We start from the raw sequence: 15,800 nt of genomic DNA, 5'->3' as shown, positions 1-15,800 counted from the left end.
TGATGGTTGACATGTTTTCAAAATGGGTTGCAGCGTTCCCAGTTCAAACAGCAGATGCCTCCGCAGTAGCAAAGATCCTCCTAAGGGAGGTAATTTGCTGCTGGGGAGCACCTAGAAGAATTTCTAGTGATAATGGAAGACACTTTGCAAATCAAATACTTACTGAACTGTCTAAAATCTTGAATCTGGATCTAACAAAACATTGTTCTTACCATCCACCGTCAGGTGGCGCTGTTGAGAGGGAAAATGGCACACTAAAGTTAAAACTAACTAAAATATGTGAAGAAACAGGTTTGAACTGGGTACAGACTCTTCCAATTGCCCTAATGTATATGCGAATGAGACGTTGTCAGAAAAATAACCTCAGTCCTTTTGAAATTCTCTTTGCAGGTCCTCCAAACACGGGGATGGGACCCCCAGATAGTTCTGGGAAAGATCTAACCACATGTGATGATAACATGATTAATTACTGCATTTCTCTAGCAGATCAGTTGAAAGCCTTTAGACAACAGGCCCAAGGAGGCCAACCAGCACCAGCTACTAAACCACTGCATGATATACAACCAGGAGATTTTGTGTTTAGTAGGAATTTTAGGAGGAAAAACTGGCGATCCCACCGGGGCCATCCATCAGAGGATGCTGAGGCAGCATTAAGAACACGGAGGGAACCAGACGACATCATCAGCGACACTGGATCACAGATGCCTTGTGGGATGTGTATTAATTGTGGTGGAAGACAGAAAAGACAGCGACAATGAGGAGTTATTACTTAATCCAAGTTTTTATTGCACTAAGTAGTTGTATAATCATATTATGAAGGAATTTGAAGTTTCTAACTCTTTTGAAACTTTTTATTGTATGTGTTTTCATCTTTATTTTTATTCATCTTACTATAGAAATAATTATTTTAAGTTGTTTCAAGAGAAACAAAAGGGAGGAATTGTGGAATAAAATAATTATTTACAGTGTGTTTACTTTTATTAGAAGTTTATTTAATATTAATCTTGCAATGTTTAATCAGTTTATTATGTCTCACTCAGTCTTACAGAGTCATTGTTTCTCTTTTTAGCCTTCACAGTTTGCCTCAGTGTGTCAGAAGCTTAGCAACAGGCGATAAGTAAATAGTTGTCATACCTTGCGGAGTGACAGACCAGACCGACGACTCAGCGATTATTATTAGGCACAGAATATTCTGTCTGAAACCCATTTTTAACTGAAAGTTGCATTTTTCTCTGTGTGTGTATTAATCTGATTAGCTCCTTGGGAATGTTGGTGATGACACTGTGTCTGTGGGAGAAGGCCGGTATACAGTATATATAGAGAGGCGATTCCTTTGTCTAGTTAGATCTCTTCGGAGTTCTCCATCTGCGCAGATGTGAAATAAAGCTGTGTTTTGTTCTTTCTCTTTAACAAGGTTTGGACTTTGTTAATTTTTCTCGCTCCACATTTCCTCAAAATTTATAAGGTTAGGGTTAGGTGTAGGAAAAACGAACAGAAGTCAATACAAAATCCTCAGTTTGCACAAAAGTACAAGGATGTTTATTTGCACATTAAATTAATATGTTTTAAATGGGAAAAAAAACAACCAGCTTTGACGTGGCTTCTCATTTTAAAACGTAGAACAACCAAGCATTCAGTGAATCACATTATTATGTTACCTGTTTGTAAGGGAGAGGCTGCCGCCGCCAGTGTCAGCTTGCGATGCCGAGTGTAAGGTTTCTTCAGCAAAGAGAGGAGAAGAAGTGATCTTCACGTTTGCAGGTAAGTTTTCTACATTTAAAACAAAGTATTTAGCTTGATTTATTTTGTGTGGAAAAGTTGACATCCTCCACATGAACGGAGTTGTTTCCAACCCTTAAACAGAAATAACATGCTGATTAAAATCCCTTTAAATATACTGTCAATATGGTTTTTACATACTTGTTCATTCAAATTCAAAAATACTTAATTGATTCCAAAAGGAAATTACATGTTTTTTGTAACTAATATTAATTCAAATTCTTCAAAGAGTTATTGTAGACAGTGATGACTTTTGGCAGGAAAGATTTCTTGTAGCGGTCTGCATTGCAGCAAATTTGAAGAAGCCTCTGACTGAAGACACTCTATTTTCCCAAAGCAATCTCATGAAGAGGATAGTTTAGAGTGAAACAGATAAAGAGTGAAAAAATCGATCTGCTTCAGCTCCTTCCAGTGCTGCTATTGCCATCTGAAGAAATGGTCACAAAGTGGGCATGAGCTGGTCAAAAACAGCCAATCAGAACCAGAAGGAGGGTCAAAGTGCTGTCAATCAAGCTCCTGTACACTGCTTAGTGTATTAATGGAGGAGGAACAACTTACAGTTTCAGGAAAAACTGTTATCTGCCATGCTAACTAGCTTTAGCATTCCTGGCAGACTCTGTCTAGCAGGAATAAGCCGTAGTATATACAAGAGTGTGTTAGAACAAAAAAGGAGTAAATTGCCATTAAAAAGCTAAAAAAATATTAACTTAATCTCAAAAAATTTGTAGAAAAAAACTTTAACATTTCTGAGTTTCAAAAGTCTAAAACAAATTAGAAAAACTCTGAAATTTTCAGATTAACCTAAAAAAAATCTTTAAAAACCCCCAAAAGCAACAGCAAAAAAAAACGTTGACAATTTCTGGGTTTGAAATGTCTAAAACAGGGGTCACCGACCTTTTTCAGACTGGGAGCTACTTCACTGGTCCAGAGTAACACGAAGGGCTACTTATTGATACAGACATAAATGTTCTTGGCTCAGCCTTTATAACAATAATATATATACTGTATGTATATATGATTACATGCTGCCTGATCATATTAATGTTAGGGACTACTCACAGTAGTTATCAGTAATAATTTACCATGGCAGATATGGTTAATTGCTATATTGTGATCAGAAGTTCTTGGTTCAGAGTTTTAAGTTTGATTCTCATTTGGAGATTTTCTGTGTGATGATAAATTTCCCACCAGTGACTGAGAGCCTGGATTGGTGCTGCAGCTGCATGGCTGGACAAACTGAGTACCTTGAGATTTTCCTTTGAATAAAAAAAGAAAAGAATAGTTCTTGTTTTATTATCTAACCCTCTTTACTATTAACAAAATTGTGGAGAAAAAAAGATATTTTGTGTCCAAAGATATTGTACACACAGCTGTGTAGAGTCTGTGGGGGTGAGGTGGGGCACAAAGCCTAAATCTGATTGGTCAGTTTGCTTTTGTTTATTTCACGGGTTGGCGTTTTTCTGTAAGCTAAACATGAATGAGTGGAGTTTGAACCTCCCGTAGTTCTAAGATCCCGCCTGAGCTTCTTACAGTGTGCGGTTCTGGCGGGTCGCCGGTTTATTTGCTTTTTTGAGGTTTCGCCAACTGAATAAGTGACGGGTCACCCGCTGGCCGACACCAGCAGATGCGCTGGGGGAAACCCTGGATATATGTATAAACATCAATGACTCCTGGATTTCTGGGCTTCTCACCCTTTCTCTAAGGGAGCCCAGAGACCCTGCGGAGAAAACCCCTCCAGGATAACAAGGCAGTTCCCAGGAGGGGCACTCTCCAGTACCCCCTCCAAGGACTTAAAAAGGCTGGGTAAACAGTCAGAACCCGACCCAAACCCGTAGGTAGAGGGAGAGGCTGTCCTCTTGTTCACCCCAACGCACCAAGACGGGAGGTAACAAGTCAGCCCACTCCTGCCCAGCGCCTCTCACAAGGGGCAACTCCAGGGTGGGAAAACATCCAACCCGAAGAGTTTTTGCGGCGCTAGTGGCTCGTATTTTTCTGACAGCAGGCAGACAGGAAGGAGGGCGAGGAGAGGGGGCAAAGGTCGTCGAACCCGCGACGTCCGTTTCGAGGACTAATGCCTCCAAACGTGGTGCGTGCTAACCCCCTGCGCCACCACAGCACGCCCCGAGTCCGACTATTTCTAGCCGGAACACATCAGTTCTTTTCGGGCTGAGCCCAGCCGGGCTCTGTGGGTTAAAGCCCGGCCACCAGGGGCTCCCCAACGTGCCCCACCCCCAGGCCTGGCTCCAGGGTGGGACCTCATGTACGGGCGAGCAGAACCACTGTTTCCAATGGTCGTTTTCATCATAAGGGATCTTTGGACTGCACTTGGTCTGGTTCCTCACCTTGGACCTGTCTGCATTGGGTGGCCCTACCAGAGGCATGAAGCCCCGACAGCAAGACTCCTAGGATCACTGGGACACTCAAACCCCCCCACCACGATAAGGTGGCAGCCCATGGAGGGGATGTGTAAATGTGTGTGTGTGTGTGTGGGTGTGTGTGTGGGTGTGGGTGTGTGTGTGTGTGTGTGTGTGGGTGTGCGTGTGTGTGTGCGTGTGTGTGCGCGTGGGTGTTTGTGTGTAGGTGTGTGTGTGTATGTGTGTGTGCGCGTGCGTGTGTGTGTGTGTGTGTTTGTGTGTGTGCGCGTGCGTGTGTGTGTGTGGGTGTGTGGGTGTGTGTGTGTGTGTGTGTGTGTGTAAATATGAAGTAACCTGTAAATTATGTAAGACAGAGAGAAAATGAGAGAGAGAGGAAGAAAGTTGTTTTTTAAGATGAGGAAACGAACTCAATGTGGTGGGAAGCAAATTCTGACCTTGGGTCCAGTTGTGAGGTGAAATGTATCTTTGTAGTTTTAAAAAAAAGATTTTTAGGCTCTAATAAAGTTTTTTAGGCCGTTATTTAACAGGCTGAACAGGAAATTGGGAGGAGAGAGAAGGAAATGACATGCAGCAGATTCCCCAGGACTGGGAATTAAACCCAGGTTGACAAACAAAACCTAGAAGTAACGTCCTAAACAAAACATAATTTACAGTTTTACTATAAATCCAGTTAAAAAAATAACTGAATTATTCATTTCTTAGCCCCTTTTCCTTCTCTTTTATACAAACAGACAGAACATAAGCTCAACAACACAAAAGCTTCATATTTATTACAAAATATTCATCTAAGAATCGATTTCTTCCTGTAGTGGAAATGATTTCTGATTAAGTTCTCTGTTTTCATACTTTCATGGATTGTTCTTCTTTTTACCTTTTCTACAGCTTTTCATGTTAAATTGCACTTTTTTGTTAAGTTTCTAATATTATCTTGAATCTGTATTTCTAAATAAAGACTAACTGAAAGATCCCACAGTAACTTTTATTTTTGATAAAACCTGTTTTTTTCTTATAACAAACAAACCAGATAAAACAAGTTTGGGCTTCTTCAGGGTCCGGAGTATTAAATTATGATTACAATTATCATCTATTACTATGTACAGATTAAACTCTAATCTTCATTTAACATCCTGGAACCTGAAGAAGTCCAAACCTGTTAAATCAGCTTTTTTATGTTTGGTATAAAAAGAAAAACAGGATTTATCAAAGAAAAACAGGTGAATGGACTGAACTTGTGTCGTGCCTTGCTAGTCATGTTGACCACTCAAAGCGCTTCACACTACAGTCACATTCACACCAACATGCAGGTCTGAGGGCAACTTGCCGCTAAGTGCCCCGCCCCGGGGCAGCTCAACATGTGGCTGAGGAAGCTGGAATCGAACTTACAACCTTCTGGTCACAAGACGACCACTCTACCCACTGAGCCACAGTCGCACTAAAACAGCCACTGCGTGATCCTTTTGCTAGTCTTCTTTAAAATACAGGTTTAAACAGTTTAATGAGCTACAATTCAGTGCAATTTAATATAAAAAGTGAGTAGAAAAGATAAACTAAAGGACAAACCATAAAAGCACAAATACAGTGAAAATAAACAGAAATCATTACTATTAAAAGAAGACATTTTAATTCTTAAATCAATTCGTTGCTATAAAAATTGAGCCCAGTGTTGTTGCGGCGCTAAAGCAGCGAAGGGAAAAGGGCTAACGTACGGCTAATTCAATTAATTTTAAAGTTTAACAATAAAGCTGCACATGTGTTTGGGGTTTCTTCAAATCTTTGGGGGCAATTTGCAGTGACCAACTGACCTGACCGACATGTTTTAGGAGATGTGGGGGGAAACCGGAGCACCCGGAGAAAACCCACGCAAACACGGGGAGAACATGCAAACTCCACACAGATGGTGTCTGTGAAGACGCAGCGCTAACCGCTGCACCACCGTGCTGCCCACGTTTTTTCCAATTGGGTTGGGAAGGGATCTATTTTCTAGTTTGTCAATGGGGGGAAAACTTTTTAAATTTGGTCTTGACGGAGCGTGGCATGGCGCCCCGTTCACAGAGGCTACATCCTCCATGCGTTTGATTCCAGTCCTCGGTTCGTCTCCTGCACGTCTTTCTCCTTCTCTAAATATCAAAATCAAGAACTTTAGACATGATCTTGATTGTCTTTACTCGTTTGTTTCTTTTTGGGCTTCTTACATCGCAGAAAGTTTCGTACCTTCTTCCAAAATGAAATTTTCTTTTCACCATCTGGATTGTCCAAATCCTCCAGGATGGTTTCTCCAGCAACCTCGGTCTCTTCTGAGGATTCTGGATCAGTGGAAGAACCTGGTAAAGGTTCTCCTGCGAGATCCTCCTCTGAAGAAACCTCTTGATTTAGGACTTTAACTTGGTTCTGTGAATCATCTTCTTCTTTCTCTTGGGAAACCGTGATGGGTTGTTGTTGGAAACCTTCTTCCTCGGCTCTGAGACTGTCGGCCAGCAGTAGATCGTCTCTTTCTCTTTGTAAATCATTGTTGTAAATCTTCTGTTCGTATGTCTCAACCTGCTGCTGTATGTCCATAATGTCTCTTTCATATCTACATTTTAGCTCCTCGTAGAGAGTGTGAATCTGGTCCAGTTCATGCAGCATTTGCTTCTCTCTCTTTTGCCGAATTGAGATTTCTCCTGACATTTTGTGGAGGAGCTCCTCCTTCTCAGCTCTCATATTGTCTAGAAGCTTCTTGTCCTCCTCTGTTTTCTCCAGGTGAGATTTTCTCTCCTGCTCTACCTGATGCTGGTATGTCTCGATTTCTCCTGACATTTTTAGGAGGAGCTCCTCCTTCTCAGCTCTCATATTGTCTAGAAGCTTCTTGTTCTCCTCTGTTTTCTTCAGGTGAGCTGTTCTCTCCTGCTCTACCTGATGCTGAAGTTTTTCAACTTGGTGTTTCAGCGCAGAATGTTTTCTCTCTTGGATAAGCTTTTCTTTCTTTTCTTTCTTTGAAAGAGCAGCTTCCTCCTGCTTTACCTTCTGTTCGTATGTCTCAACCTGCTGCTGTATGTCCATAATGTCTCTTTCATATCTACATTTTAGCTCCTCGTAGAGAGCGTGAATCTGGTCCAGCTCATGCAGCATTTGCTTCTCCCTCTTTTGCCGAATTGAGATTTCTCCTGACATTTTGTGGAGGAGCTCCTCCTTCTCAGCTCTCATATTGTCTAGAAGCTTCTTGTCCTCCTCTGTTTTCTCCAGGTGAGCTTTTCTCTCCTGCTCTACCTGATGCTGGTATGTCTCGATTTCTCCTGACATTTTTTGGAGGAGCTCCTCCTTTTCAGCTCTCAGCTTGTTGATGAGCTGCAGATTCTCGTTGTCTCTTTCTATGTTGGCATCTGTCGCATGTCTCACTTCCTCCTGATATCTATCCATGTCTTGCTTCAATCCAGAAACATCCCTTTCGTATTTACAATTGAGCTCATTGTATGAACATTTGAGCTGAGTTAATTCCTCCTGCAGAAGTTTCTCGCTGCCTTGCAGGAATGTGATCTTTTGGGACATTTCTTGATACATTTCATCCTTTTCAGCTCTCAAGTTCTCCAACAGCCGTTGTTCCTCACTGAGCCTGGCTTCATCATACTTTTGTGTCTCGGCCTCCTGCCTCAGCAGAGCATCATCTGCTTCATACTGGGAACGCAGCTCCTCGTATGAAGTCTGGAGTTGGTTCAGTTCTTCTTGGAGGGCCAGACTTTTCTTTCTCTCAGCTTGTATTTCAGCTACAAACGCTTCCCGGCTGAGGAGGTGGGCCACCTTTAACTCCTCAAAGTCTTCTTGCAAGTTCTTCTTCTTCATGTACTTCACATCGTTGTGAACCTTAGAAGCAATGACCGCAGCGTTAAGGACTGCTGGATCGCTGAACTTCTCTAGTCTCTCAAGTTCCCTCTTTGCCTCCTTGGCCTGGTTGATCAATGTTTCTTTGAGAGCTTTCTGCTTCTTTAACTGGAGTTTCGTCTCTTCCAGCTCGGCCTCCAGGTGGGCCAGTTTCTGGTTGTCTTCAACCCTCCCGGCTCTCTCCATTTCCAGGGCGTAGCTGAGTTCTTGGACTTCCCCATGAAAGATTCTCGGGTGTGCAGGAGGGAACCTGCCTTGGGGGTTTTGCTGGCCTCCCCTTCTCGCGTGGGGTCCCATCGTTCCACTGCGGTATCTCGGCGTATAATGAGACATTTTCTCCTAAATACAATCACTAAAGTTGTCGATCGGTAAACTACCTTAAAGAGCTTTGCGCACGTCTGAACTGGTCAGTGATATTGCAAGCAATGAAAAATATGCAGAATTGTGTTGCATACAATTCTGCAGTTGATGACATCACAGACTGCACCGCCAGTGACATCACAGAGTCTTCCTTTGCTGGTGGTGTGACATCATTCCACCACCAAATATCTCACTCTTTATTCTTGTTTACATTCAAAATAGTCCATGATTCACTCGTTTTTATCCCAAATATCAGGGCATCAAACTCATTTCCATTTTGGGCCAAAATCTGAATGTTCATACAGGCCTGTTGCGCCAGATCGTACTGATAAAAACCAATTCAGTTGTTAAAATATCAATATATAGGTGTTTCAGCATTCAGTAATTCTTAAAACAACATAATATTGAACATCTTTTCACACTAATCAGTCCATCCAGGATTGTTTTTGTGGTTTTCTGCAATCATCACAGATTTTGTGGTGCTAATTTAGAAATATTTGTAAGGAATTTTTACGATATTTGAGCTAATACATGATGTTAAATGTTTTCTTTTATTAATCACTCTATCGGTCATGCACTATAACTTGACATCAAGCAAGGCTGAGACAGCGGTCACCAAATGTTTTTGGCCAATTTTGAGAAAAAGTTTTGATAAACTCAGAAAAAATGTGGGGATCTGTTGATTTTTGTGGTTATTTATTTATAACTACATGAAAAAGTAAAAGATAAAAACTATAACTATTGATTTCTAAATCTTGTTGAAAGTTGGGTCGGATTGATTAAGCCTTGTTTTTATTATCAGGCTTAAGACTCAAACATTGTAAATAAGCAATAGTTGTACTAGTATTGTTGTGTCTTGTTTATTGTTGTCATAGCAACTGCATACCAAGATGGCTGTCAGTTAAAATAAAGAAAGTTGTAATCTATATTTTCAGTTTGTTTTCATTAGCTTTTTAAAGGTACAATGTCGTTCTTATTATATATAGTTTTTCTCCATTAATTTCCGTTTGTAATTATATCAGCAGAAATGTTTCAGTGTTTATTTTGTTTCAGTGTTTATTTTGTTTCAGTGTTTGTTATTTTGTTTCAGTGTTTGTTTGTTGTTTTGTTATTTTGCTAACAGCAGACGATGCTAGCCCATATGTGAATGTAGCATTACATTATGTATTGTAGCTGCAGACAGAACAGCTTGTGTACATCAATCGGACCAGAGACCGCTCCAAAATCAGGAAGTGAACTACAGTGCAAGGCATTCTGGGTAAATACAATCAAAACAAATTTGCTAGCCTAGCGCTAGCAGGAGAAATGGCTTATAGCTTTGAGCAAAAGCCAAAAAGAAAATCTACAACCGCTAAAATCTGAGGCCTCCATTTTGTTTACATTATGACGGACGTGAAAACAACCAATGCCCTCCTTTTAAGCTACCTACATGTAGGTAGGTTACCTACATGTAACCTACCTACAGTCATGGCCAAAAGTATTGAGAATGACACAAATATTATATTTTCACATGATCTGCTGCCCTCTGGTTTCCATGTGTGTATGTCAGATGTTGTCATCACATACAGAAATACAATTGCAATCATATTATGAGTAACAAAAGCTTTTAATGACAGTTAGAATAAGTTAATGCAGCAAGTCAATATTTGCAGTGCTGACCCCTCTTTTTCAGGAGCTCTGCAATTCTCCCTGGCATGCTCTCAATTTCTGGACCAAATCCTGACTGATAGCAGTCCATTCTTGCACAATCAATGCTTGCATTTTGTCAGAATTCCTAGGTTTTCGTTTGTCCACCCGTCTCTTGATGATTGACCACAAGTTTTCAATGGGATTAAGATCAGGGGAGTTTCCAGGCCATGGACCCAAAATCTCTATGTTTTGTTCCCTGAGCCAGTTAGATATCACCTTTGCTTTATGGCAAGGTGCTCCATCATGCTGGAAAAGGCATTATTCATCACCAAACTGCTCTTGGACAGTTGGGAGAAGTTGCTCTCGGAGGACATTCTGGTACCATTCTTTATTCATGGCTGTGTTTTTAGGTAAGACTGTGAGAGAGCCGACTCCCTTGGCTGAGAAGCAACCCCACACATGAATGGTTTCAGGATGCTTTACAGTTGGCATGAGACAAGACTGGTGGTAGCGCTCACCTCGTCTTCTCCGAACAAGCTGTTTTCCAGATGTCCCAAACAATCGGAAAGGGGATTCATCAGAGAAAATGACTTTACCCCAGTCCTCAGCAGTCCACTCCCTGTACCTTTTGCAGAATATCAGTCTGTCCCTGATGTTTTTCCTGGAGAGAAGTGGCTTCTTTGCTGCCCTCCTTGAGACCAGGCCTTGCTCCAAGAGTCTCCGCCTCACAGTGCGTGCAGATGCACTCACACCTGCCTGCTGCCATTCCTGAGCAAGCTCTGCACTGCTGGTAGCCCGATCCCGCAGCTGAAACACTTTTAAGAGACGGTCCTGGCGCTTGCTGGTCTTTCTTGGGCACCCTGGAGCCTTTTTGGCAACAATGGATCCTCTCTCCTTGAAGTTCTTGATGATGCGATAGATTGTTGACTGAGGTGCAATCTTTATAGCTGCGATTTTCTTTCCTGTTAGGCCATTTTTGTGCAGTGCAATGATGACTGCACGTGTTTCTTTCGAGGTAACCATGGTTCACAGAAGAGAAACAATGATGCCAAGCACCAGCCTCTTTTTAAAGTGTCCAGTGGTGTCATTCTTACTTAATCATGACAGATTGATCTCCAGCCCTGTCCTCATCACCACCCACACCTGTGTTAATGGAGCAATCACTGAAACAATGTTAGCTGGTCCTTTTAAGGCAGGGCTGCAATGAAGTTGAAATGTGTTTTGGGGGATAAAGTTCATTTTCTAGGCAAATATTGACTTTGCAATTAATTGCTGTTACGCTGATCACTCTTTATAACATTCTGGAGTATATGCAAATTGCCGTTATAAAAACTGAAGCAGTAGACTTTGTAAATATTAACATTTGAATCATTCTCAAAACATTTGGCCATGACTGTACACATGTTCGCTTCTATTTAGTTGATTTCACTTTAAAAATGGTCACAGGATGCTACGCGGTTGGCCGCATTAAACGGACAAGGATAGAAACCTAAGATGTAATTTTATTTTCTGACTTTTAATGAGGAAAGATGCTACGGCGATGGATAGCAGCCGTTAATCATAACGACTGGCAGCTGTTAATAATCATGACTGTCAGCCGTCGGTGTAATCACGAATTTGCAGGGAAAGTAAAACGACTAACGTTGATATACTTTATAAGTAAGTATGATTAGAAAGACATCAAATATTGCTTTATGGAGAAGGTACGTGTCTAACCGTTAGTAACCATGGAGACAGTGCCGCACCGTCATGTAGCCTAGCATGTATGGAAAAAAACTTATTAGCATCTCGTCTTTTGTACGTTTTTAATGCTGCTCCAGTGTAAGGGGAAACATCGTTTATGACACATTGATATAAATCATGTGATGTGAATTAAATAAAGTCGGTAATTTGTTCAACACGTCAGGTGAGAGGAGGTAAGGGTCGGTTTCTAAGCTAGCTATTTAATATAATATAAATATATAATATTTAATACTGCCGTCTATGAGTCCTAACATGGTGTGTTGCATTCACAGACAAATTGGCTCGACTCGAACTAGAAGAAGCCACGAATAAACTGGCAAAAACAAGTTTGGAAAACAATTTCAGTCGTTGTGTTCAAAACTCCCGTCCTTCACTTCCGACGTCCATCATGGCGCCTTGCAAAGGGTCAACACCATAAAGACTCTTTGTTCTCCAAAGTTAAAACAGTTTATAATGATTAGGCAACCCTTGATCTAACTATTTGACACTAATCTGTTATTTGTAAAGACATTTTAGGCTAAATTGTACATGTTTGAACATGAGGCTTTAAGCTGTTTTTGTTTTGTTTTTCCTCAGGTGGTGTATTACATCTTTGCCATGGTGGGGATGGAGTTGTTCAAAAACAAAGTGAAGTTCTACGAAGACATCAGTAACCCTGAGAAGGCATACTGTGGAAACTTGTTACTGAAAGGCAGCACGTTTGCACAACTCAACTACTGCAAAAATAATTTCAATAATGTGGTTTCCTCCTTTATCCTGCTGTTGGAGCTCACTGTTGTCAACCAATGGCAAGATATCCTTTACAAAGTGCTGCCTGCAGGGCTTTCCCTCACTTTTTACAAGAAAATATTTCAATTATCTTTAGTTTAGATTTCATATTTAAATCCATATTCTTTCCTTAATCCGATCCCACTGCTGGGCACCGGATTTGCCACAGTCACTCATAAATCAGCCCTGATCTTCTTTGTCCTCTTCCACGTCATGGTTGTGATCATCATCATCAAGTATGACCAGTTCTTACCAATCCTACTCGTCCGCATCATCTCCAGCAACAAAAACAAATAATTTTCATGTCTGAACACAGTTACTGAAATTAGTGTTGGTCAATGTAGGCAACAACACCTGGTGTTATTACCAAAGAGTAACGCTAAGTGTTGATTATAGGGAGACCATGTAAAAACTCAAGTTTTCCACAACTTCACCCATTAGTCAAATTCACTAATTAATTTTTAGAATGCAATTCAACATTACAATCAGCATTCTAGCTATTTGAAGTGTGCTGTTATAAAACTAAAAACTTTTGATTGCAAATTTCTGGTTTTACAACACATTTGATTCAAGGTTTTTTAAATTTGATGCCTCAGTAGTCGGTGAAAGTAAGAATTAGTATCGACTTTTGAATTCTCACAATATTACGGTAGTTTTGTTTATCTTCATATGTTATTTGCAAACACTTGAACAGTTTTGAATTATTCCAGTAAATCAGATTTACAGAGTGGGTCGAATAATTCCATAATATAGATGATACAAATAAAGTTTAACTGGATGTAGACCGAATTGCTTTCTGGATTTCTGTTGCAGCACATATAGAGGTGAACAATGCCATATTTACACAAAGTAAAACTGTTTATCATCAGCATACAGGGAGATTTATTGTAGTCAGTGCCACCGATTGGGAAAACTTGCATCAGAAATCATCACTTTACTGAATTGTACAAGAAAAAAAACCCTGCCATATAATTTTAAACCCAAATTCATTGGTTATCAGATTATTGGTAATTAAGCAAACTCTAAATGTTTCAGTTTATTCTGAATTTAAGTGTTGTAATTTCTGTCCTATTTTTTTGTAATGCAATTTACACTAAAACACATCCCTACGTATCTATTTTGTCTCCCTAGTACTTTGTATTTTAAGCATGTTTCACTCTCTGTTTTTCAGTATCTTTGTGGCGTTTGTTCTCGAGGCGTTCTTTGTGGAGTACTCTGTGGGTAAAGGTGATCTGCAAACATCTCTGGAGAGGAAGATTGAGGAACTGGAGCTCGCCGTGGCACAGTAATGTTATCTTGGTCTTAGTATGCTAGCGTGATTTGTACATAACACTGAAGGAGGCTTTTGGTTTTATCTGTATCACTGGATTATGGGATTGTGATTTATTCTGCACACTCTTTGCAGATTACTTGTGTTGAGGATGAGGGTGGGAGAGCTGTATGTGACTGAGTAACTGATATGTTTCTGCTGAGTTGTGCTTTTATATCTTTATCTTTTCACCAGGGAGAAACTAGAGGACAATTTGGTCAACGCCATGGAAACCACTGACAACGACTTAGGATCTGGGGAGTCACCCACAGCAAACCTGCCTTCGCTACTATTTAAAGTTTCTTCCAAAAGTAAGTTTACAAAACAGTATTACTTTTCAATGAGTTTCGATCTTTTCTACTTTTGAAGGTTTGCTGGTCTTCGGCTGTGCAGCATCTGATTCATCCATTGTTTGTTAGAAGAAGAATAAAAATGCCTTGATATTTTTGAAGGGGACTTTCTGAAAGAGCAGTTTTTAAAGAGACAAAGACATAATTTCAAGGCGTTGAATATCTAAGTTAAATTTCTTAAGTAATATTTCATATATATAGCATTTTCATAACAACTGAAGCTGAAAACAGGTTCAGTCGTTTACATAGCAACTGAAACTAAAATTGCACTATCAATGTAAAATTGATAGTGCAATTTTATAAAACAATGTGCCTGGAAAATAAACAATAGTGCTCTTTTAACGGTACCTAGATTACAATGTCATCCTATCCGCTAATTTACTATGTGCCCACGTTTATGTATGTTTGTTTTGTTTTTTCAGGAGACTGAAAAGCTTGTTGACCAGTGGATTGTTTTATTATCTTGCAGGATACCGGACGGTGGACGCGTTGTTGCAGCGGATGTTCGAGGCGGACCTCGACCCAGAGGATTTTGCTGAGAACGACATTCCTGAAGACCTGGCTGGGAACTTTGCAAATCCAACATTTGGAGTAGCATAGACAATTCAGCACAACTTCATAGCATATACATATGAAAAAAGAGAAATTGTATCATTAGACATTTTACATGTTGAAATGCGATGCTTAACCAGTGCAATGCATCAACTGTTTGATTGCATCATGACCCGAGTTTTATTTTTATACTTGAATACAAAAGCAAAATGTGTAGAATGAAAACAAATTTGTATTTTCGCATAAAAGCATGTTTACATTGATGTCTTGTGTGTTGAAATATTTGAGGGGAAAAAAAACAAAACATTGTAACTTTTTTTTCAGATGAAACGAGCAAACTTCTTGCATTTTTATTTGCACTGAAAAAGCAAACGGCATGTTGTATTTATTTTCTATACCAACAGGTTCATCTCAGTAAATGGCATTATCACCAAACTCTACGTTTGAAGAATTTCTAATTTTGTTTTGGCATTTATTTGAATGGTTGTGGCAAATTAAACATCACAATTCAGTTTTATTATATAAGACTAATAAATAGAAGATTTTTAATACAGCAATTTTACATTGCGGCCACAACATAATCAATTGGGAGATTGATGGAAAAGCTAAGTGGAAGGAAAAAATGTGATGGAAATATTTCCATCCTGACTGGCATCACTTACTGTTAAACTGCTACAGCAGCCCCAAGTGGACATAAGACCAAACTGCAGCTCTTACTGCTTCTTTCTCCATGCATGTTTTCGCAGTACATCTCCACAGAAAGCCTTGCGAATCAAAAATTACGGTTTCTCACATTTTAATTGTCTGTTCAAAACTAATTATTTAGGATTATTTGTTGAATAGCAATTTTTTATTTCACACAAGTAGGAAAATGCACCATTCCTGGATATAGTGCAATACCAGGATGATGCATGGAGTGGATAGAGCAAGCCCTTATTCCAGCTCTCTGCTTCAAAAATCAATTTAATATACAGTCTCCAAGTGGAGATATATCAGATATTAAACTGATTTTTTTTTTCTTTCGAAAATTTTTATTGTTACTGTAAGCATTAAAAATCCATTACATTTTTGCAATTATAC

The 15,800-nt window shown here is 39.9% G+C and overlaps 1 protein-coding gene and 1 pseudogene across 1 annotated transcript; both read right to left on the bottom strand.

Annotated features, from left to right (window-relative positions):
- Nucleotides 1–6,209: 6,209 nt before the first annotated feature.
- Nucleotides 6,210–8,306, bottom strand: LOC116720791 (trichohyalin-like). Its single transcript, XM_032564215.1, has 3 exons — nucleotides 7,155–8,306; nucleotides 6,395–6,671; nucleotides 6,210–6,271 (listed from the first exon to the last, which is right to left on the bottom strand). The coding sequence occupies exons 1-3, from the start codon at nucleotides 8,304–8,306 to the stop codon at nucleotides 6,210–6,212; spliced, it is 1,491 nt and encodes a 496-aa protein (XP_032420106.1).
- Nucleotides 8,307–15,586: 7,280 nt separating this feature from the next.
- Nucleotides 15,587–15,753, bottom strand: LOC116720869 (uncharacterized; annotated as a pseudogene).
- Nucleotides 15,754–15,800: the final 47 nt, after the last annotated feature.

Source organism: Xiphophorus hellerii, chromosome 5 (genome assembly GCF_003331165.1).
Source record: "Xiphophorus hellerii strain 12219 chromosome 5, Xiphophorus_hellerii-4.1, whole genome shotgun sequence".
In the NCBI taxonomy this organism is placed as follows: domain Eukaryota; kingdom Metazoa; phylum Chordata; class Actinopteri; order Cyprinodontiformes; family Poeciliidae; genus Xiphophorus; species Xiphophorus hellerii.
Note: the sequence above shows the minus strand (reverse complement) of the source record. Positions and strands in the feature narration are given on the sequence as shown.